At 32.6% G+C, this 22,279-nt stretch overlaps 1 protein-coding gene across 3 annotated transcripts in view; it reads left to right on the top strand.

Annotated features, from left to right (window-relative positions):
- Positions 1-22,279, top strand: part of LOC106478192 (zinc finger E-box-binding homeobox 1-like) — a 204,341-nt gene that overhangs the window by 61,523 nt on the left and 120,539 nt on the right. Inside the window, exon 2 of one of the 3 annotated variants that reach the window (XM_022381751.1) lies at positions 14,070-14,122. The exons of the other annotated variants lie outside the window; for them this stretch is intronic. Within the exon in view, the coding sequence (XP_022237459.1) occupies positions 14,119-14,122 (4 nt within the window). The 5' untranslated portion in view covers positions 14,070-14,118. The remainder of the gene's footprint in view (positions 1-14,069; positions 14,123-22,279) is intronic. 3 annotated transcript variants of the gene reach the window in all.

The following is a 22,279-nucleotide window of genomic DNA, read 5'->3' as shown; positions in this document are numbered from 1 at the left end:
CACACACACACACACACACACACACACACACACATAGATAAAACTAAGTTTTCTGTTCACAAATCCCCAAGTGGCAAAGCGGAATGTCTGCGGGCTTACAACGCTAAAAACTGAGTTTGTATACACGTAGTGGGCAGAGCACAGATATCCCATTGTGTAGCTTTGTGCTTAACTACAAACAAACATTCACAATGTTTTTTTTTCTAATATTCACAAACAAACGTTCATTGTCAGTTCATTTCTTTCCTTACATTCATAGCAAACGTCCACATATTCAATTTGTTTTCCATTAAACTCGCATACAAAAATCTGTTAACCTCAGTTCTAACAATTATTAGCTGTAACAAAACGATTTTCCTAAATTTATCTTTTCCTCTCTTTCTATTTCACCCTAACTATATGAAAACTGAGACATGACTATTTTTCCTACAAAACTGATAATTTGGTGTTTCTTGTATAGCTTTTTCCTGTTTGTAATCTAATCTGAATAAATACTATAACAAATTTACATTTTCTCAATTCGCTGTAACTGCGGTAAACACGTAGGAAAAATGTGCATTTGAATAAATTCAAACATTTCCTCCATTTCTTATAACGAAGCCAAAGTAAGCACAAGCATAAAAACGTTTCGTTTTCTATTATACTGTCGAATGGTATTTTCAGCTACTAAACCCCCTAAACAGAAGCATATGATAACGGCATGGAAAACAAAGATATAGCTTTTTATCTTCTCTAGTTTAACAAAATACTTAACCACCTTTCTCCAACTACCAAAACCAGAAGAAGGACAGAAATAAGTTTAAATATTTTATATGTAACGACTCTGAAAGAGATACCCAGCATAAATTTAAACCTTTTCTCTCCTCGTTCTTGAACCTCACAAAGAAATTAAGAGTTACTATTGCGAGCGATTTGTTCACTTGTCTCCATTTTTTCTACTTAGCAATCTCAGAAACATTATCGCCATTTCCCGTTTGTCTTATCTAAAGCAGAAATAAAATCTGAACAGTGAATTTTGGTCACATTTTCAGGAAGACGTTTCATGCACTCTATCTGTTTTTTTAAATAACAGTATTATAATGTATAAATTTCTTGCATATTTCAAGAACAATTGTGTTTTTTTTTGTCTGCAAGTCATTTTCATTACACTGTTTGCCGATATTGTATCTGATATAATCTTTGATGTCTGTATAATAATTGGATATTAGCAAGAACAAGGTTATCACAAACAAAATAAATGAATTTAACACCATAAAACAATGGCATCCTCGATAAAGATATTAAAATATTTATTTTTTTGAACTAGAACAAAATCTAAGCTCAAATAAACTTAGAATTCCGTAATAGCTAATACTTATAGGACCAAGAATGTCTCTAATTAGAGCACCATCTGTTGAGGACTAAACGCCAAATTAATTATTCCATTTATTCTGGTATTAACATTGAAATACAGAGCACTGAGAATAACGAATTAGCTAGATAGCGTTGGATCAATGGAAAGCGTCTATGAACGATCAAGAAAATGTATGCCATCTCTACGAAAAATGTCAGTCATTGCAATGGTTTGGAAGTTAACTTATATCCTAGTTATGTGATACATATATACTCGTGTGACAGATAGGTCTGTACGAACACTCATCTGATCTTGGTGCACAGTTTTACTATGTATCTGTGTATGTTTAAGCCAATAATCATGATATCATTTGTAAATTTTCATTAACATTCCAATGTTACTGTTGTATTTATAATTCCAGCGTTATGATGAAACCCTCAATCATTAAGCAGGGCTGGGATTATTAGTTTTCTTGAAATACATGTAATAATTTTGAAAGGATCCGATTATTATAGGTCTTTTAAAGACCGCTGAATTTCCGTCATCAAAATAATTTACTGAACACTAACACAGTCGATAGGTGTTAACCAAATATAATACATTCATGTATCTAAGAATAATTAAGGAAGACAAGCTAGTGTTTATATGGTACAAAACTGAAGAATGATCCGTGTTAAGCTGTAGTTATCTAAAAAAACAAAACAAAAAACGATCTATAACCGGATGTTATTTGTTTTCCAATCTTGACAATAGTTAGCTTACATTTTTGTAGTATATTATCATGGGGCCACGATGACTGATGTCATTTCCTTCGTTTTCTCTGGGCGTTTACTAGAGAAAAGATGTACTTTTAAGTGAAGTTTAGGGCTGAAAGCAGCGTGGTACAACTGCAAAGTGTAGACCGAATAGGTAAATAAGCTTACTGATGCATATTTTAAGCATCACTAAACTAAAGTGGTCCTTCACTCAATATTATAAACAGGTAATTAAAACTCTGGACTGTCGCTGAAGCCCGGAGAGAACAATAATCACCAGTCATATATACAATAATACTATGGAATTTAAATAACACTTGCATTCGTCGAGCGCGCCTTCGCTTCTCCTGGGCTGTGCTGGATGGAATTACGATGATTACATTATCGTGTAGCTCAGCAGGTAAAGTTTTGTGCTGTGGCACTCCAGCTATGCTGAGAAATGAAATCTAGGATCAATGGCGCCTTTTGTATCCAAAGCAGAAATGCACGTAACAGTGTACAAGGTTTGTCTGAGTAACCTTTATGCACGAGGCATTGCTACTGATATGGACAAACAACAAGAGTATGTTTGCACATGTGGCAGGAAGGTTAACACATATAATATTAGAGCATCAATATTATTTTTGTATAGAAAAGTTAAAACATTAATACAAGGTTTTATAGCCTCCGTAAAGCAATAAGATTTCAACAAGCCAGGAGTTAAATATGTTATGCTGAACAATTTAAAATTCAAGAAAAAAACACTCTAAGACTGATTAACAACGTCATCTCTAAAAATTCAAATGAAGGATAGAAAATAAAGATAGGATTATATAACGTCACTATCAAGTCCCAATGAAAATTAAGTTCAACTAAAATATAAAGTAAATTGGAATAGTAACTTTAAATATATATAACCGTACATAAGTGTACTATTCTAGCTAAATTTTATTTCACTTTTTGGAATCAAAATGGCTTGTTCAATATTTCCTCTATTAGTAATCTTAACCTTTAAAAAATCGAAGTAATGAATATAGTTAATTTATATTCTAGAACATGGAAAGAAGATTTTAAGTTATCTGTTGGCCGGCTTGAAAGGTGTGTTAATTTTTCAGTACAAAGCCATTCTCGAATCCACGTCCTACCAAACATGCTCGCCCTTTCAGCCGTGGGGGCGTTATAATGTGACGGCCAATCGCACTATTCGTTGGTAAAAGATTAGCCCAAGAGTTGGCGGTGGGTGTTGATGACTAGCTGCCCTCCCTCTAGTCTTACACTGCTAAATTAGGGACGGCTAGCGCAGATAGCCCTCGTGTAGCTTTGAGCGAAATTCAAAAACAAACAAACAAACAAAGCCATTCACAATCTTCGTATAAAATTGTTTATATATAAAACGTAGCAGTTTCATCATCGTAATATTTTTAGATAAAGTGATCTAAATTTTACTCGGCGAAAAGAATACAAATGCATTTATAGATCTATTTTACAAATTTTAACAGGCTTGAAACACATTTTTAGATATTGTGGGATAGCTTAGGAATAAAAGAAATAACAGAATATTAGGTAGCTTTCGGAGCACGTTTAATTTTAGTTTGAAAAATTTTAATATTCTAAATTACATTTATGAAAGATGATTTAATACTTCTTTTTCACTGTTGAATTTCAATCAGGTATTCAGTTAAAGTAAAAGGAAAGAAGCTTTGAATGAATTTTAAAACTCTGAAGGAAGACTATCCGCACATTCCAGTTTATGTGGGTAGTTATGTATCATCCACGTACAAAACAAGCAACCGCGCAAAGAGCTACACACATCTCGGGAGATCGCTTAAGTAATATGCGAGATTTAGTTATATTATAATACAATGAATAAAGGCAATGATCTTTCCGACTTTCAAAGATGTTGGTAATAGGTTTCCATCTGGCACGAACTTAATAGAAGACTGCTTTTTCAACCAGTTATTCAAAGACATCTGTCATTACTATTTATCAACAATGGAAATCGAAAGGGAATATGTTTATTATTATAAACATTGGAACTGACCGAGGAAAAGGTAATAGGAAAGTCTTGGAAAGTGCATCAGATGTCAATCCGAGTGGCTCCGATTAACCATTCCTTGAACAGCAGTCAAGAATTGACTATTTTCAATCGTAACATGTAAACCACGTTACACAAACTGTCATACAGCAGCCGATAACCTGTCTGAAAACACTTTATCCAAACAATATAGCATGGTTTTAGTGGTGTTTAAGTGCAAACTTTGGACTATGAATGACTGGAAGCATGTGATATAGTCCGAGTTGTATTTGACACATTTCTTTATTGTTAATAAAGTTAAAATACAGAGAAAATGACATGTTCACCTTCATACTGGTTATGTTTTTCTAACATTGAAAGCTGATGAAAGTGGAATGATAGTATGGGGGACTTTATTTTCTCAGGTATGAGGTTCTTTGATTTCTTTAGAAGGGTGAACAACATCCAGAGTGTGCTTGAACGTTATTACCAGTCTTATCCATCCCACAAAGCTACATTTATAATCTTGATGGAAAAGGTTTATCTAAGAAGACAACACAATAACTCACCGCACTCGTATTGTTTAAAGTTAACTTAAAGAGTATGACAGCGCATAAGTTGAGTCAACTCCCTTGGTCAGTTTAACTACCGATCTCAATCTGATTGAGCATTTGTGGGATGAGATTGAACGAAGTAATCAATGACATAATTCTCTGCTGACAGTACGTCTTGGCTAAATGGTTACAATCGTGTAACTTCTATAACATACCAGGCTATTGTCACGAAACGTTGTTGGTCAACCAGATATTAGGTGAAGACTCTGTAAGAGAAATATAGGCAATGAATATATTAATTCATGGATTAGGAAGAAAACGTATATAAACCTTTCTTATTACAAACAATCCTGCTTGCAAGATTCTTCAATGTCTCAATTGAATGTCATACTCTAAAGAAAGAAATTAAATATTTCCTTTTCTATAGTGAAAGGACAAATATTTGAAGGATCTTTGTGTCATCAACTATTTTCGCAACTTATCTTTTATTAATACACTTTTTTCTATTTATGGCAAGACCTTTGATAACCAACTTTGTATTTACCTATTTGCGCTCTAATAATCATTAATCACCTTCTATATAAATATTGCTATTACTATAAGTTATTTTGCAATTGTTGTACTCTAATTTTTTTGATGATCGTATAATAATTAACCAAATATATACACACTTAACGGTACCAGGAGATATGTCCAGTAGTTTTAAGTATGGTTTGGGACTCCAAAACACTAACTAAACACTTGGTTACTATACACTCTTCTCTGTGAGAGTAAATAAATACTTTCGTGGAGAACATTAGAGAGGTTAAAAAATCTTGCTATATAAATATCCTTCTTCAGAAATGGCTGTGACATGCAACTTCAACCACAATATGACCTTTTGGCAGCATTGCAGTGTCAAATGGTCATACATTAACTATATTCTAAACGGCTTACATCTTGGCGACATGTTACTGTACTAACATAAGCTAATTGTTCGTATAAAGTACCATTACCTTGTAAACAGTTTACAGTGCAAAGAATGATTACTGACACGGATAGATTGTTTATTTGATATATATAGTTTTAATTACTGTACTTAGTGTGCACACCTTTCTTTCCTTCCGTTTTTGCCATTCTATTTTATATTTATTTCGTAAATTTACTCTTTCACAATGAAATATTCCACGTTGAGATTATTTTGTTCCTTACCTTCAGCTACACACCTGCTACCAGGACCTTATTATGGCTGTGACGCACCTGTGTATTTCTTATTTTGCATATAAGATTTCGTTTGTTTGTAGTTAAGTTACGCAATGGGCTACTGTGCTGTGCCCACCAAATCCAGTTTTTACATTATAAGTCCGAAGACTTACCGCTGTGCAACTGGGGGGGGGGGCTAACATATGAGGAGCGAGACTGTTGTTTAACGGTATGCAAATCTTTTAAATATAGATGGACATTGTGGCGATTATTATTTTTTATATCGACTAAATGTGACAGAAGTTATATGATGAGGCGTAAATAACTGTTTATGAGATAAAAATTTGTTAATGGCGACTGATAAAAAAATTACAAATAGCTTTATTTTACTCTCGAATAAAAATTTAACTATAGAAATGTGTTTCCTGACAATCAAAATTCTGTAGTAATGGAAGAAGCTATAGGAGCAAGAACAGCAATAGGTGATAACCGATTTTATGCTGATAAAAAAAAATCATGTTCTGTTGAGGAATGACTCAAAAGTACAGGAAAATGAATCGATGGTATTTTGGGGGCTTGGAATGTATACAGAGTCTGGAAAAACTGTAATCAGTTTAATCATGTACAGGGGATTTGAAGTGGAATATTGGGCCTATATAACCTAAAAGAAACCAGACACTGAAATGATGATAAATCCTGCTTGGATCTTGTGCTCTTTAAAGTAATGGACAAGATTACCAAAAGTATTCATTTGTCCTTAGAATGAAAATACCACAACATCGATGAAAATACCTTTCAGAATAACCACTTAATCCTTGTTTTCTAATTCGTCTCAGACCTGACATTTTTATTGTGTACTCTAGCCTACTGATTCAAACCTGGCTTCGATCATGAAAAAAACTAACAAGAAAAACTCCTACACTACCCCGAGATAGAGGACCTGATTAGGTTACACATGTAGATAGTGTGCACTGGACGAGCTTTCTCTGATGTCGGTGATCGGTACACACACGTGCAAGTCCTCATACCCAACTGCCCTTTCCAATTGGAAATTCACAGACATCTGCGTTGGCTCTTTCTCAACATTATTGTAATTTATTGAAACAAAATGATGTTCTTCAGAAAAACCACTTTACCACAATCAGCATCAATGGGTAATTATTGTCCAAATTAAAGGTAACTTATAGAAAGTGGTGGCCAGATCACAACTGTGTGTGAATTCCAAAATTAACTCTCATCACACCGAAACCGAACATGCTGGTGATGAAAATAACGGATTGAGCAGACTGGTTTAAATATTATTTGGACGGTTTAGAGTACACAGGAATTATATTTGTAAAAGAAAAGAGTAATGCAATTAGCCTATTTAATATGTGCACATAAGTTCTCAAACTTGAATAAATCAGTAAACGTTATCGGATTGTTTGAAGGATATGATTTTCAATTGCTTTATATTTTGTGCTATTTTACATGCAACTCTGCTTAAAATTGTTATTTCTAAAGAAACCCAAAATTTTGTAATAAATATATATTTAGAAACATATAAGATTAATTTAAACATAGATAGATAGATCGGTGTTGTGGTATTTGACAAAGTCTTCTGAAATTCTTTCCATATTGCATGTAATACGAATGGACGAGCCATTAGCGTTATTACGGCCGCTAGAAGGTTCACCGTTAAACACTATACATGTTGAAAAAGGAGGCCGAGAACCAGGGGTTCAAACATGCAGGACGAACGGAAAACCTACTTAGAGGTGAGCGAGCACATGTGGCCGCCAGATGTCTGCCCAACATCTATTATTCTCAGATAAAGCTTTAAGGGAGGCTTGAACGAGCCAATCCCGACTGTCGAACCTTTCATCAGGCAACACACGTCCGCATACATGTGTGTATGTACACATAATGGGTGTTATTTACTTGATTGTCTAGCCCGAAGAAAGCATTTAAGCCAATAATGATTATAAAGGAAATAAATGTAAGTAAAGAACCTGTATTTTTCTGTGCTGAAAGAATAAATACAAGTAGCTGTTATTACTAAAAGATGGAAATAAAGGACGTGTCATATATTAATCACGATAATTAATTTCGAATGTGTGAAGAAACACTTGCCATATGTGCAACTTGAAACCACATTTAACATTTTTAGTTTAGTATAACAAACGAATTCTATAACGGCTTCCAAGGGTTTAGGTGCTGTGAACTTATTCATGATTTTTCTTCCAAGGGTTTAGGTGTTGTGAACTGATTCATGATTTTTCTTCTAAGAGTTTAGGTGCTGTAAACTTATTCATGATTTTTCTTCTAAGAGTTTAGGTGCTGTAAACTTATTCATGATTTTTCTTCCAAGGGTTTAGATGTTGTGAACTTATTCATGATTTTTCTTCTAAGAGCTTAGGTGCTGTAAACTTATTCATGATTTTTCTTCTAAGAGTTTAGGTGCTGTAAACTTATTCATGATTTTTCTTCAACAATAATAATAATTTTGGTTTGCTGCATTGGAAAAGTAGAATACTTTTATGAACCAAATATTTGATATCAAGACTCATTCGAATTAAGTGAAATATATTTTAAACATAGGAAAAAGTTAATTTAAGCTGATAATAGTACTAAATATCAACAACAATTCACGTTCATCTACTTGTCTTCTATTTGGTTTCATGAACGAAAATCATTGTTATTAATTATTTGTTTCATTATTTGTCCACATGTTATATTTTTTTATCCAATAATAGTCGAAACAATTTTCTTTACTGATCTAATATTACTTCTCTACGTTAGGTCAGTCTTGCTAAGAAATACCTTTCACATATTGTAATTGTCAGTAGCTTAGTTAGACTTGTTTCTTGTTAAGCACAAAGCTCCACAATGGGCTATCTGTCCTTTCCCACCACGGGTATCGAAGCCTGATTTTTAGCGTTATAAGTCCCTATACTTATCGCTGAGTCATTAGAGGGGGGACTAGTTAGACAACAGAATGAACACAATGTAACTAACGTGTTCTCTATCAACATAATAATTTTTAAAATAGAAATTAAGTTTGCCTATCGCCTCAACAATGCAACTTTTAGTACGCTAACAATACTTTATTCAATTTTGAGCATATTTTGTTACCTGCTTATGTTATACATACAACTTTTCACACACAATAATTCGAGTTGTTTTTAAAAGATTCGTAACTTCAAAGATACGTGATGATTAAGAAAATAAGTATTATTATTATTATTACTATATGAATAAGCTATTTCCTTAAATGCTTAAACTTAAACATTTATGGGCACTTTTATTATTATTTTCCACATATAAAAGTAGCACCAGCAAATTAAACTAAACTAGACTAAACTGTAATTGTTTGAGGAGATTTTAAATGTAATTATATCTTACAGAATCACATATTGTGCTGAAAGAAAACAGCTCAGACTTCGAAATTCATAGGTGTCGCCAAAGCAGATTTCCCTAATTAAAATTGTTAAGGAAAAAGAATAAGAAAAACCTAACCGAGACTTCATTGATTTTCAAACTAAAACTATAATTGAATCAACAACCCGTTCATATATTTAAAAAGTTTCATTTTGCTAATAAAGTAAAAGTATCATTACCATCTTTATAGCAACACAGTACGTGTAATATATAACATCTGCAGTAATTGTGTATGTAGATAGCAAGAATCATTATATTTTACTCTTTGGAAAGACGAAACTTTTTAGACGTCTAGTATTAGTGCAGTCAGCATGATTTCACGTAGATGCTGTGTCATATTTTCTACGTTTCACTGGTTTCATAATTCAAATTTAGTTCAATCTCATTCTACGTCTGTCACAATCTTTGTACACTAGTTTTTTATGACTTGGTAGAAATGAATGCTGAGGCTCGGGGGAGATTTCACCTGTGAGCGTGAAAAGACAGGCTTGCGTTACGTGAGACTTGCATGGTAAATAGTAACGATAGAACTTTCATAGGAAGCAGATAGTATGCAATGATATTTGCATTTCTAAACACCAGTTCTAGCTTTGCGCGTGTACAGGAAGCAGAAGGAGACAGCTGGAAACCCATCTTTCTCACTTCCAAACATCTCCTGAGTTTTACTTTATTTTCTTCCGTCAGGGACTCGCGTCTTTATTGCATCTCCAGTGTGTGCTATGAATTATTGTTATTGCATATATCATTGTCAGATGAATCTACACCATCATCATCGAAACTCTCATACCCTTAATCTTTTTTTTATGAATTCAAAACTGTTATAAAGATATGAGAACATTTTAAATAAAAACAAAAAGTAACTAAGGAACAGTATAGCCTCAACGAAAATGGGAAAAAAGAGAGAGAAAATTAGTATCAATAATTTTGAATTTGATCGCCAGTTAGATATTTCTGCCCAATACCTGACATATTTTATCTCTAGGAAATACAAAGATACGAGCTTTCAGGCTACATTTTTATTACCTGTTAAACCCAAACTTTGATATAAGAAACTGCAATATATATGAATATTAAGAATAGAGAGGTAAGCTTTCTACGAAAAACATTAAACAAGAAAATCTGAAGGGTATAACTTGTATGTATTTTTGTTTAGTAAATAGTACGATTTCTGAGCAATTCAATATATTTAACATAGCATTTAAGATAACCAAATCAACTGGTGAAGGAGAGTATTTTCAAATAAAACCACTTAAAATATTTAAAGAAAATGTCAACCATCTATAGAGCGCGCATTGTTTGTTTTTCGTTATAAAAATATGTAAACTTCAGAAAGTAAGCTTAAGACATTCCTTCTCAATCACAGAAATGGTATAGAAGTCATGCAATACATATCTAAAGAAAGTGTGGGAGTATTTTTTGGGAAAAAATGTTTTACTGAATAGTACTGCTATTTACAGCAAGCATGTGAAATAAAACACTTGGAGAATAAAACATTGTTTATCTATCAAGTTTTGGCTATTTGAAGGATGCAAACTTTATAAAACATTTTTATATATGTTTATGGATATAATTTTTATAAAGATTCAGAATTCTATATAGTAACGTTAGTAGGCCCGGCATGGCCAGGTGGTTAGGGCGCTCGGCTCGCAATCTGCGGGTCGAGGGTTCGAATCCCCGTTCCACCAAACATGCTCGCCCTTTCAGCCGTGGGGGCGTTATAATGTGACGGTTAATCCCACTATTCGTTGATAAAAGAGTAGCCTAAGAGTAGGCGGTGGGTGGTGATGACTAGCTGCCTTCCCTCTAGTCTTACACTGCTAAATTAGGGACGGCTAGCGCAGATAGCCCTCGTGTAGCTTTGCTCGAAATTCCAAACAAACAAACAAGTATCGTTAGTAGAGCTGTTCCTCTTTTAGTCTAATTAGACTGCTTTGTGACGCTAACATGAAAAAATATAAATTAAACAGTCATTTAAGATAGCTCTACCACCAGCACTTACAGTTTTGGTTCATCAAGTTGCACAAATATTGGGTAAGATTATACTATAAACGTAATACTTGAGTATATTTCGGCTGTTGGCATGCGAATGTTTTTACGTGTACATTTTAACATATGATAATTAATTTTATTTTATTTACAGAATAAACATCTGTAAAATGAAAGCTTTTTAAAGTCTGAAAAAAATTACAAAAATTTTTATTTAGTTCTACTGGATGTATTCAGTTAGTGTTCTAAACTTCTAGTTGTTCATGTACATAAACCCCTCTTATACAATGAGTTCTTTTTCTGAGAAGGATGTCTGCTCGTGTTTTTGGGTTTCACACAAATATGATTACTTTTAACCTACATCTTTTGTAAATAGTTTGATAGTCATGATTTAGAATTGTAAAAAAAAATAATATACAAATTTAAGAATATGTAGAATTTATCTTATAATATTTCTAAGTAAAAGATGTCTATTTTATTACTAAATAAATAATATATAATACGAACCGACAAATAGCTTGTGAATCCTGTTTGTATCACGTTTCCTCCTGTAATGGAAATATATTCATTATTACGTTAATTTACTGGAATCTAGAGTTTTAAAACTGTCGTGAATATTCGTAAGAACAATACAACAAATAGTTTTTGTGTAAACCGAAACTGAGTTTCCGAATATTGTCTTGATGTAGTAAAGATGAAGTACTTCCCAACTTTTATTACAGCATTTTCTTGTTTAGTTAGTTTCCGAATGTTGTCTTGATTTAGTAAAGATGAAGTACTTCCCAACTTTTATTACAGCATTTTCTTGTTTAGTTAGTTCCGAATATTTTCTTGATTTAGTAAAGATGAAGTACTTCCCAACATTTATTACAGCATTTTCTTGTTTAGTTAGTTTCCGAATATTGGCTTGATTTAGTAAAGATGAAGTACTTCCCAACTTTTATTACAGCATTTTCTTGTTTAGTTAGTTTCCGAATATTGGCTTGATTTAGTAAAGATGAAGTACTTCCCAACTTTTATTACAGCAATTTCTTGTTTAGTTAGAAGTTTCAGATTTTAATTGGTACATTTTCATGATATGAATTATAACATTTGATATTGGAAACTAAGAGTTTATGAATGAAAGCAAACAAGAATATGTAATAATATGTCAACAACACCATATCTGTCATATCCACTATAGGTTGGAAAACATTGGAAACGTGAATAAAATCAGTAGTAGTTTACATGTTTATAAGTTATATGATTTGGAGGTTTTGATCTGTTTTCAAATGACAGTGAGGTTTCATTCCTATGATTATGATTAAATACAATATCTATTGGATAAATGATAATAAAGAATAAATTGACACGTCTAAATGAAAATGTTTTCTAGTTAATTTTTTGTGACGTTTCGAGCAGATGCTCTTTGTCAGGCAGTAAAGACGTGTTACAATCCTTTACTGCCTGACGAAGGGCGTCTGCTCGAAACGTCGCAGAAACTAAACTAGAAAAGTTTTCATTTAGACGTGTCAGTTTATTTGGAAACATTTGGAAAGTATTAGGACATATGGTCTGATACGTTAATTCTTACCCAAGTCAGATATTTTGTGCATTTTATACTTTTCAATACATAAACACAAAAAACGAATGACGATAATGCATATACTTTGTATTGTAATTGAAATAAGTAGCAGATGTTACACAAAGACTATATTTGAAGTTTTTCATATTTTATCTGTTTTTGATGCTTCGCCCATAAAAGCTGGACTACGGGGACTAGGTTTTACTTAAGTTCACTCACTACCAGCAACCAGTCTATTGAAAGTGACTAACATGATTTTTTTACAACTATTTAAGAAGCTATCGAAACGTATATCAGTAGCTGTTTATCTGAATGTGAAATTTATATGAAGGTGGGCACCAATTTCCGTCACCTATTAACATCCTCCATTTGCTTGCTAACTCATTATTGTCATTCCAAATGGGAGGCCCAGACTTACTTTACAATTTTCGTACTTCGTTTTCTTTCTTGGTCTGCTATTGAATTAACGAATTCGGACTGCATTTCCTAATAGAGTCGTCTCAATGAGCCTGCTAAGAAAATGAAAGCCGCACTATAATGCATTCCGCATTCCAACAAGCATGGGAAAAAAAGGTTAGCGTTGAACAAGCTCGTAAGGTTTACCTTTCCCCAAGTTAATTAAACCTAACTCTGCACCTCATCATCGCAGACCAGCTGATTGCCACACTAATTACAATAGGAACGCGGTGAAGGCTAAATGGTTGGTGGAAGTACGTAGGTAGGTGAACATAAACAACATGGAGAGAATTCATTCCGAAACCTTGGGGAAGTTGTGGAGAGGGGAAGTGAATGCTAATTAAAATGCTCTCCTTCAGGATTAGACTCGTCTTTTATGAAAATACAATTAGATTTAGGTATGTAAATATAATATATATAGATGTGCATGTTCATGAATTCATTTTTACAAAATAAGTAAAACCAGGGATAGTTAGTTTTATCTATAAAAGGCTAGATTGTACACTATTATATTATTTACATATAAATTTTCTCGTTGAGGACGTTTCCTTCTTTACTCTTATATAATGTCTATAAACACGCCTTAAGTTTAACCGTATCATATATATATATAAAATGAACAAAGGTGAATGGTAAAGCTATACGTGGTTATATATAATGTTTTAATGGTCTCAAATACTTTTGTTTCATCAAAGATATGCATAATGTTAGAAAACAGTTGGACACCACATTTCGTATTTCATTATTGATATAACAAATATTTAGTTAAGTAAAAACATAATGTATAACCATTTTCCAATACTGATTGTTAATTTCTGTGTCCTAGGTAAGTCAAAGACATGGTACTATACTAAACATCTCACCAAGATCTGCTTATGGGTAAGTAAGAGCGTGCATTTATGTGTAACCAAGTTTATAAGCAAGGTATAACTTAAGTCATTTAATTTTTTTTTCTGAATTTCACAGTTTTTAGTTCAGGCAGAGTTGTTATTCACGCTCGTGAGAACATTATGTGCTTACTTTCCTCACTGTTGCTGGACTGTCTGACATTTTGTTCTGTAACAAATGTCTTTACGTTTTCCAAATTTACTAGAAATTTAGACACGAAGGTAAAGGTGGGTCGTGCACTTTTATATAGATTAAAAATCAGTGCATGTTCAGCTTAATAAGAAAACCTAAAGTTTTTAGATTTAGAACATCTGAAATTCAAAGAAGTATTATGAGCATTCTGATTGTTGCCTTTTCTTTATTCATGTTATGACTTTTGAAGACAAAACTGACCGAAACAGTAAAGATAATTTCGAAATATCCATATGTTATAAGGGTATTTTTTCAGCGTAATGGGAAGATATATAGCTTATTTTATCTAACAAATTTAATTACACCCAATTTAGAGTAGAAAATATTAAGGAATAATGGAAGTGTTGCACGTGATTCTTCTTCAAACTTTACTATGTTCATTAACACTGCCTCTGTAAGTTGGTTGCCTAGTTTCAGAAGATGATAGCGAAGACTGATTTAAACTTTTGTCACGTTCTTAAGGGTGGTTGTCATGTGTATAATTTTGTCAACTCCAACCGCAATCGTACAGTTTACTTGTTTTTCATATCTTTATAGTAAGGTAGGAGAAATGTCATTATTGTTGCTACAGCATCTAATGACTTTCTCAGTCTCTATAGATCTCGTGCTTCGTTGCCCAATCAATCAGCTGGCTGTCATTCACACCCTTTCCAATGTTGAAACACCCACTTCAAACTATCATCTGCTATCATTGACGAATATACTAGACTAAAGGCACAAAACTAGTGTTTGCAGAAATCATATCCTTATTATTCTTAACATACTTAAGAACTTAAACTGAAAAATAGTTTAAAATTAGGTTATATTTTTAAATATGTCCGTTGTTGTTAATTTCCTAACGGTTATATAGCGTATACAATTAGGTTATATTTTTAAATATGACCGTTGTTGTTAATTTCCTCACGGTTATATAGCGTATACAATTAGGTTATATATTTTTAAATATGACCGTTGTTGTTAATTTCCTCATGGTTATATAGCGTATAAATTTAGGTTATCTCTTTAAATATGACCGTTGTTGTTAATTTCCTCACGGTTATATAGCGTATACAATTAGGTTATATATTTTTAACTATGACCGTTGTTGTTAATTTCCTCATGGTTATATAGCGTATAAATTTAGGTTATCTCTTTAAATATGACCGTTGTTGTTAATTTTCTCACGGTTATATAGCGTATAAATTTAGGTTGTCATTTTAATATGACCGTTGTTGTTAATTTCATTACGATTACGGTTACATGCCCCCCCCCCCCAGTGGCACAGCGGTATGTCTGCGGACTTACAACACTAGAAACCGGGTTTCGATACCCGTGGTGGCAGAACACAGATAGTCCTTTGTGTAGCTTTGTGCTTAACTTCAAACAAAGAAACAATCACTGTTATATAGCGTATAAAATTATGTTATCTTTTTTAAATATGACTGTTGTTGTTAATTTCCTCACGGTTATATAGCGTATAAAATTATGTTATCTTTTTAAATATGACTGTTGTTGTTAATTTCCTCAGGGTTATATATATGTTTTATTTAAGCTGTAACAGTGAAATGAGTTTTCTTTTCTTTCTTACTTTGAACTAAGCAACATTTCATTATTTTACAATGAGTGAAATTAGCCTAAAACTTCATTCAACAGGAAGTTTAAGTGTTCATCATTGTGAACTACCTTCTAAATTTAAGAATGGATTGTTCACTTGTACATTGGAAAGGTTATTTAGTTAAAGTCACTATCATCGTTTATTTCTGAAAGTTGATAAATATTCTACAAATCCAGTTACAGTATGTTTAAAATATGAAAACATTTCAATGTTCAAGTGTCAGAAAGAAACCCTGTGTCACGAAATGAGGTAAACGATGAGCCTAAGTTGAATATATTAAAATTGTGAATTTATGCGAAAAGTGCAGTTCAGTGTCTTTCAGGTGAAGCTGAGGCTTTTTGACCAACGAGGTGAATAGTAATGATATCGTTAATATATATATATATATATATATATATATTTTAGATATAATCTGTGGTGGTATTACACACTCTCTCCAGTGTGGGTGTGTATGTGTGTTTTTCAATTTTTTGTAGAGTAAACGAATAATTTATTTTATTTATGTTTGATAGTGTGAGCGAATAAGAGATTTTTGGTAAGGTAGTCAATGAAGAATCAAACTAATGGTTAGGGATGTTTCTTCTTCGGTAGCACACTAATTCTGTTTTGAGGAATACTGATAATAAGTTGGAAACAGGGATCGATCTGTGATGCAATAATGCCTACTGATAGAAATGTGCTTCCGTATCAATGCCTCCTGTTCCACGAGGACTGCTGTTTTCTTATAGAAGCGCGTTCACTAGAGCAAGCTTGTTTGTTTGTACTTAAGTTTGTATCGAAGCCCGGTCTGTAGTGTTATAAGTCTGCAGTCTTACAACTGCGCCACTGGGTGTCCTATAGCAAACAGTTATTACTACTTACTAGCCTTGTAAGCGAAATCTGAATGGATCTTAATGCATAAAACATTCGAATAATATAGTTTTTACAGTTGGTTAGTGGTAAGTATTCGGACTTACAAAACTACAATCCGAATGTCGATCCTCTGTGGTGTGCATACTACCGATAGCACATTGTGTAACTTTGCACTAAAACACACACACACACACATTATAAATACCAACCTTTTGCCCCCGCTGGCTCAGTGGTAAGTGTGAGAGCTTATAACGTTACAAATCGAGTTTTGACACCCGCGGTTGGCAAAGCACAGATAGTCTATTGTGTTGTTTTACGCTTAACAAAAAACAAACAAACTTATAATATAAGACAACAAGTGAGACATACTGATAAGTTCACCTGACGAAAAACTTGATCCATTTGCTATTTTTATATAAAGGCCCCCAGTAGTACAGCGGTATGTCTGTGGACTTACAACGCTAGAAACCTGGTTTCGATACCCGTGGTGGGCAGAGCACAGAGAGCCCATTGTGTAGCTTTGCGCTTAACTACAAACAAAGAAATATACAAACAAACAGTACAAGCGTTCTTCAGGCCGACTGGGATACGACAGACACAGTGATAACGACTTTGAAGCAAGCTCATAGCATTTCAACTTCTTCAAGAATAGAGAACAATGGAAATTCGTACAATTAGTATTTAAATATTTGATATTTTGTTCCATGTTTTCAATGGAAATATCTTTAAAGATAACAGATGTAGTAATAATTTTTTCTCTTTATCTTTCAAAATGACTTTACTGTAAGGCAACACAATTTAAAACCTTGTTACGGATTAGAATATCAATTATTACTATCAAGCAAATATATATATAATATTTTCATCTGTGACGCCTACTGAATGAGCAAATGTAATCTTTTAAACTATAATTCGCAAAAGAAAATTAGAGTTCTTAGTGCTGATTTTCTTATATGTATAAATAAACCCTCTCTGAATCTAAATCTGAGAACCAATGATTAAAAGCAAAGACTAGCATGTCAACCACATTTTATCTGCCATATCCAGTGGTAATAAAGCCTTTCGTTGAGTACCAACGGCCCCCCAGTGGCACAGTGTTATGTTTGCGGACTTACAACGCTAAAAACCGGGTTTCGATACCCATGGTGGGCAGATCACTGATAGCTCATTGTATAGCTTTGTGCTTAACTACAAACAAACAAACAGTACCAGCGTTCTTCAGGCCGACTGGGATACGACAGACACAGTGATGGTCTAGGAACTATTTATATCAATAATCGCATGAATAACAACTGTTGTGGTATGAGATTAAGAAATGAAGTGTCATTATAAATTATATCTAATGTTATACTAATAAATAACACATTATTATTATTTGGCACCGTTAACAAGATTAAGATGTAATGTCAAAAGTTGTTTAGAGCCTGAGAAAAATATTATTTAATTGTATTTAAAGTAATGTAAATCATGCAATAACACTACGACACCTAAATGATCAGTTTTAGTGGATATATATATAACACAGTATTTCAGACGTTTTGTTTTATGCTATTTTTTAAAAAAGAAATGACAAACAACTTTTGAAGAGTGGCCACACAGTAGTTTCTGTTTGGTTACTGTCAAAAAACTACTATGTTCTCTTGAATATTAAGCATCAATATGTATATATACATTGTATTCTAAACATAGACATATTGAAGCAAACGGAAGGGAAAAATACGTAAACTTTAATACCCAATCATTGCATTAAAGCTAAATTAGTAGCTAAAATGGGAAGCTATTATACATTACACTAGTCATAATAGAAATTCTATAACTCTGTATAATACAGATTGATATACTAACGTGTTTTTGTTTAGTTAGAACAAATCTTTGACTAAAATTTTCTCTTAGTCTTAGAAGAGTTTTTAATCATATATTTTCTTGTGCGGTAGTGTTATATATATTCAAAGTACAAATTTAATTTGTCAGTTACTCATAAATATGCCAAACTTGATAGAAACCAACCATACTGTTTTTGCACCGAACTAAATTGTAACTGGAATGTTCAGTCTGTATAGGACATTATGCGCACATGAACTAACCGTCTAGGTCATGACCCTAATGTACAAGTATAGCTATCCTAGACATTTATAACGTACCCACAGTAGAATGTACGGAGAATGTATAGAGATATTGCGTCTCGAACTCTGGGCTATCTGCTCCGCAGTTCCAACACGCTAATCACTAAGCCACACTTGGCTAATCAAACTGAGAAGTAATATAAGAAAAATATATAGAAATTTTAAAACCGTTTGCTGAAGTAACGAAAATGATAAAATAAATCGTGTGTTATAGAAATATAAGCTCGTTAATGTGTTACGAAACGTCTGCCAGTATATTCTTGCTTATTTGTGAGTTACAGTCTGTAAACAACCAAATTTTATGAAAATAATGATACGCATAATTTTATAAGTACTACCGTAAAAACTTTTTATTTATAGCAAAATTGAATCTTGTTTCTAAAACTAGTAATTTAAATTTTTTTACAATAATATAAATTTTTTGAAGAATGAATTCAATTATAAGAAGTGCATTGTTGTGAAACTAAAAAAAAATCGGGATGGTAGACTTTGAGGTATATTATGATTCTTTTTTCGCGTCCAGACGCCAATTAGAATATCCAGTTTTTTTCTTTTATCAATATCTTTAATTAACTGATAAACATAAAAAGTATATCTGTAATATAATGTTCGTATATTACTCACAAATCACGTAAGTTTAAATTTGTTCGTTTTCTTTTATAGATCTAATTCAAGTAACACAGTACTAATTATCAAACTTACGAACACCGACATATTGGACAAATACATCTTTTTTTAGATGGGAGAACTCTTATTAGTAGCTATGTAGTATAAATTCTAACTTCATATCTTTTTAGTTATCATTTAACTTAAAATTTTTATTACAAGTTATATTTAAATGGAGTGTGTTTTAACAATGAACTGAAGACGGCTGTTATTTACATATTTTCATCATTATCTTTTTTTTTTACTGGTGAAATCACCCAGCATATCCGTTATTGTCAAACTAGGTTTTCCATAGTGTGAAGTATATGGCTAATTTCTAGGCCATTCTCAACAGTCATATTTACTGGATAATGATCAGGTTTAGTATTTAAAAGTGTGTTTTTATGGGGTTTTTTAATTGGCTATATTTTGACAATAACAACAACAAAGATTTGCTGTCTAATACCGTCACTGAGTCTTTAATTAAATGGTTTTGATTTAATAATAATTTGCTGGCCATAAAAAATCGATTTGAATTTGTAAGTATTCTGGGATAAATTTAACAACTTTAGTGACTCCGGTTTGATCGAGTGTACGGCGTGCCGGGCTGCGGATTAGAAGTTCGAGTTCGCGATATGCAGCTGAACACACTCTGCATCTTCAGTTATGACAGTTAATTCCGTTGCTCGGTTAAGAGTAGCTGGGTAAGCAGCGGATGTTGCTGACTAGTGTCCTTCCTTTGGCCAGCAACTCTCAATTAGAGACAGCAATAAATGACATTAGGGTCTATGACCTGGCTGCACAGCCCATGTGTAGGATCACTGACCTGGCCGCTTAGACAATATGTATGGTCTCCGATTTGGCCTCTAAGCCTATATGTCGCATAAGGTGTATTCATACTGTAAGTACTAAATATCAAATTCTACATTTACGATACACATTGTTATCTTTAACAAGGACTTTACGTGAGTTTGTTTTCCGTTATTCATAAAGTTTATTTAAATCAAGAAACTAAAACATTAAAGCAATTAAATTAAGTGATCCAGACACTTTTCTGTGGAAGCTGTAGTCATAAACTTATGCAAAGTAAGTAATAAATTTTCGAAATATAAATGAAGTCAATATTACATATTTATAGAAAGTTTCTTTCAAGATTTTGTTTTGCTTCAGTCTTTTATCTAGATTGAAGGAGAGCCCTTCCTCAGAAGCCATTATTCTACATGCAAATTCAGACTGTATATAAATGAAACATAAACGCTCCCACTAACATGTTTTAAACGGGAATTGAAACTGCAATGTCTTGTACTATAGCGACATCTATAAAATGTTCTATATCTGAGATTGCTCAAAAACAGCAATTTTTTATAAGAAAACGTTTTTAGAAACAACATATTATAATATAAGAAATGGGTTTGAAAATAAGCACTTTGTAAAACTTCACTTAGCTAAATGATGTTGAGGAACCAAATAATCAATTCCATAAAGTAAGTAAACAAGACTAATTAATACCGTAATATAAATAAATGTAGAATAGTCACTAACTTCCAGAACATAGGTGCTGGCTGCTATGTTAGGGAAGTTTTATACGAGTTATATAACTAGTATAAAACTACAAATTAACCAATAAAACGTATGTCACAATCAATATTTTGGTTGATGAGAAAATGCTGATCTAACAAGTTTGCAGATTGATTTATTTTTCGTATGAAGAATACGTTTTTATTTTATAGCGTCACATTTTTTACTTGAGAAGCGCATCGCAACTAGACCGTATTTTTGTAATGTAAAAATATAAAAACCCCGAGAATTTAGCTTTAGCTTCTTCGTGTATTTAAAGTAAATTATATATATATATATATATGATATGCATATTAGAGAATATAAGCTACTTGTGGGAAATAATGAAAAGTATTAGCTGAATACATAATTCGTAAAAGGTAAGACTTCATTGTTCTGTTATATTAATTTACGGTAAGCAAATACGATAAGTATACCAATAGGCGTATGCACCAACAATGTAAATCAACAATTCGAAGTATGCTAAATAATCGTAATTTGATTAAGTGTGTTACTTTTAGAAATATAATCAGTATACAGTATTAATTTTTCCTATCAAGCATTGCAGAGCGAAAGTTTGTTGATATGTTTACTTTGTCACGCTGATATGATTTTATGTAGTTCTCTGATGGCTCGCGGTAAGTCTAAGGGCTTAAAACGCTAAAATTGGGTTTCGATACCAGCAGTGGGAGAGCACATGTATTTCATGTAGAAAGTAAGAGCAATTACCAAGTGTATCAACCAGTTTGTTCCTTTTGCCTCTTTGTTAAAAATGAGTAAAATAGTTTTTTAAATTAAAATTTAATGTGTTTATAAACAATAGAACAAGTGTCCGAAAATATTTTATATCTACGTAACTTTGACTTTTTTGCACGAATCTCAATATGGACCATGGTTAACAAAAAAGGCTGAACTTTTAGCAATTTTTATACCTTAGATTTTGCGTAAATTGATATTTTAGGGGTGAGGAACACCTTTTAATATCAATTATGTTTATTTATCCTGTGCATAAACGTATATACATAAATATATGTGTTGTTAAGTAAAAACTTGAGTCAACTTTTTTCATAATAACCTTCAAAATATTAGAAGGCGATTTCCATAATAAATCTTTCATCTCGCATGAGTATTAAGTTTGAATTTCGTGCAAAGCTACACGAGGGCTATCTGCGCTAGCCGTCCCTA

Source organism: Limulus polyphemus, unplaced genomic scaffold (genome assembly GCF_000517525.1).
Source record: "Limulus polyphemus unplaced genomic scaffold, Limulus_polyphemus-2.1.2 Scaffold188, whole genome shotgun sequence".
Lineage (NCBI taxonomy): Eukaryota > Metazoa > Arthropoda > Merostomata > Xiphosura > Limulidae > Limulus > Limulus polyphemus.
Note: the sequence above shows the minus strand (reverse complement) of the source record. Positions and strands in the feature narration are given on the sequence as shown.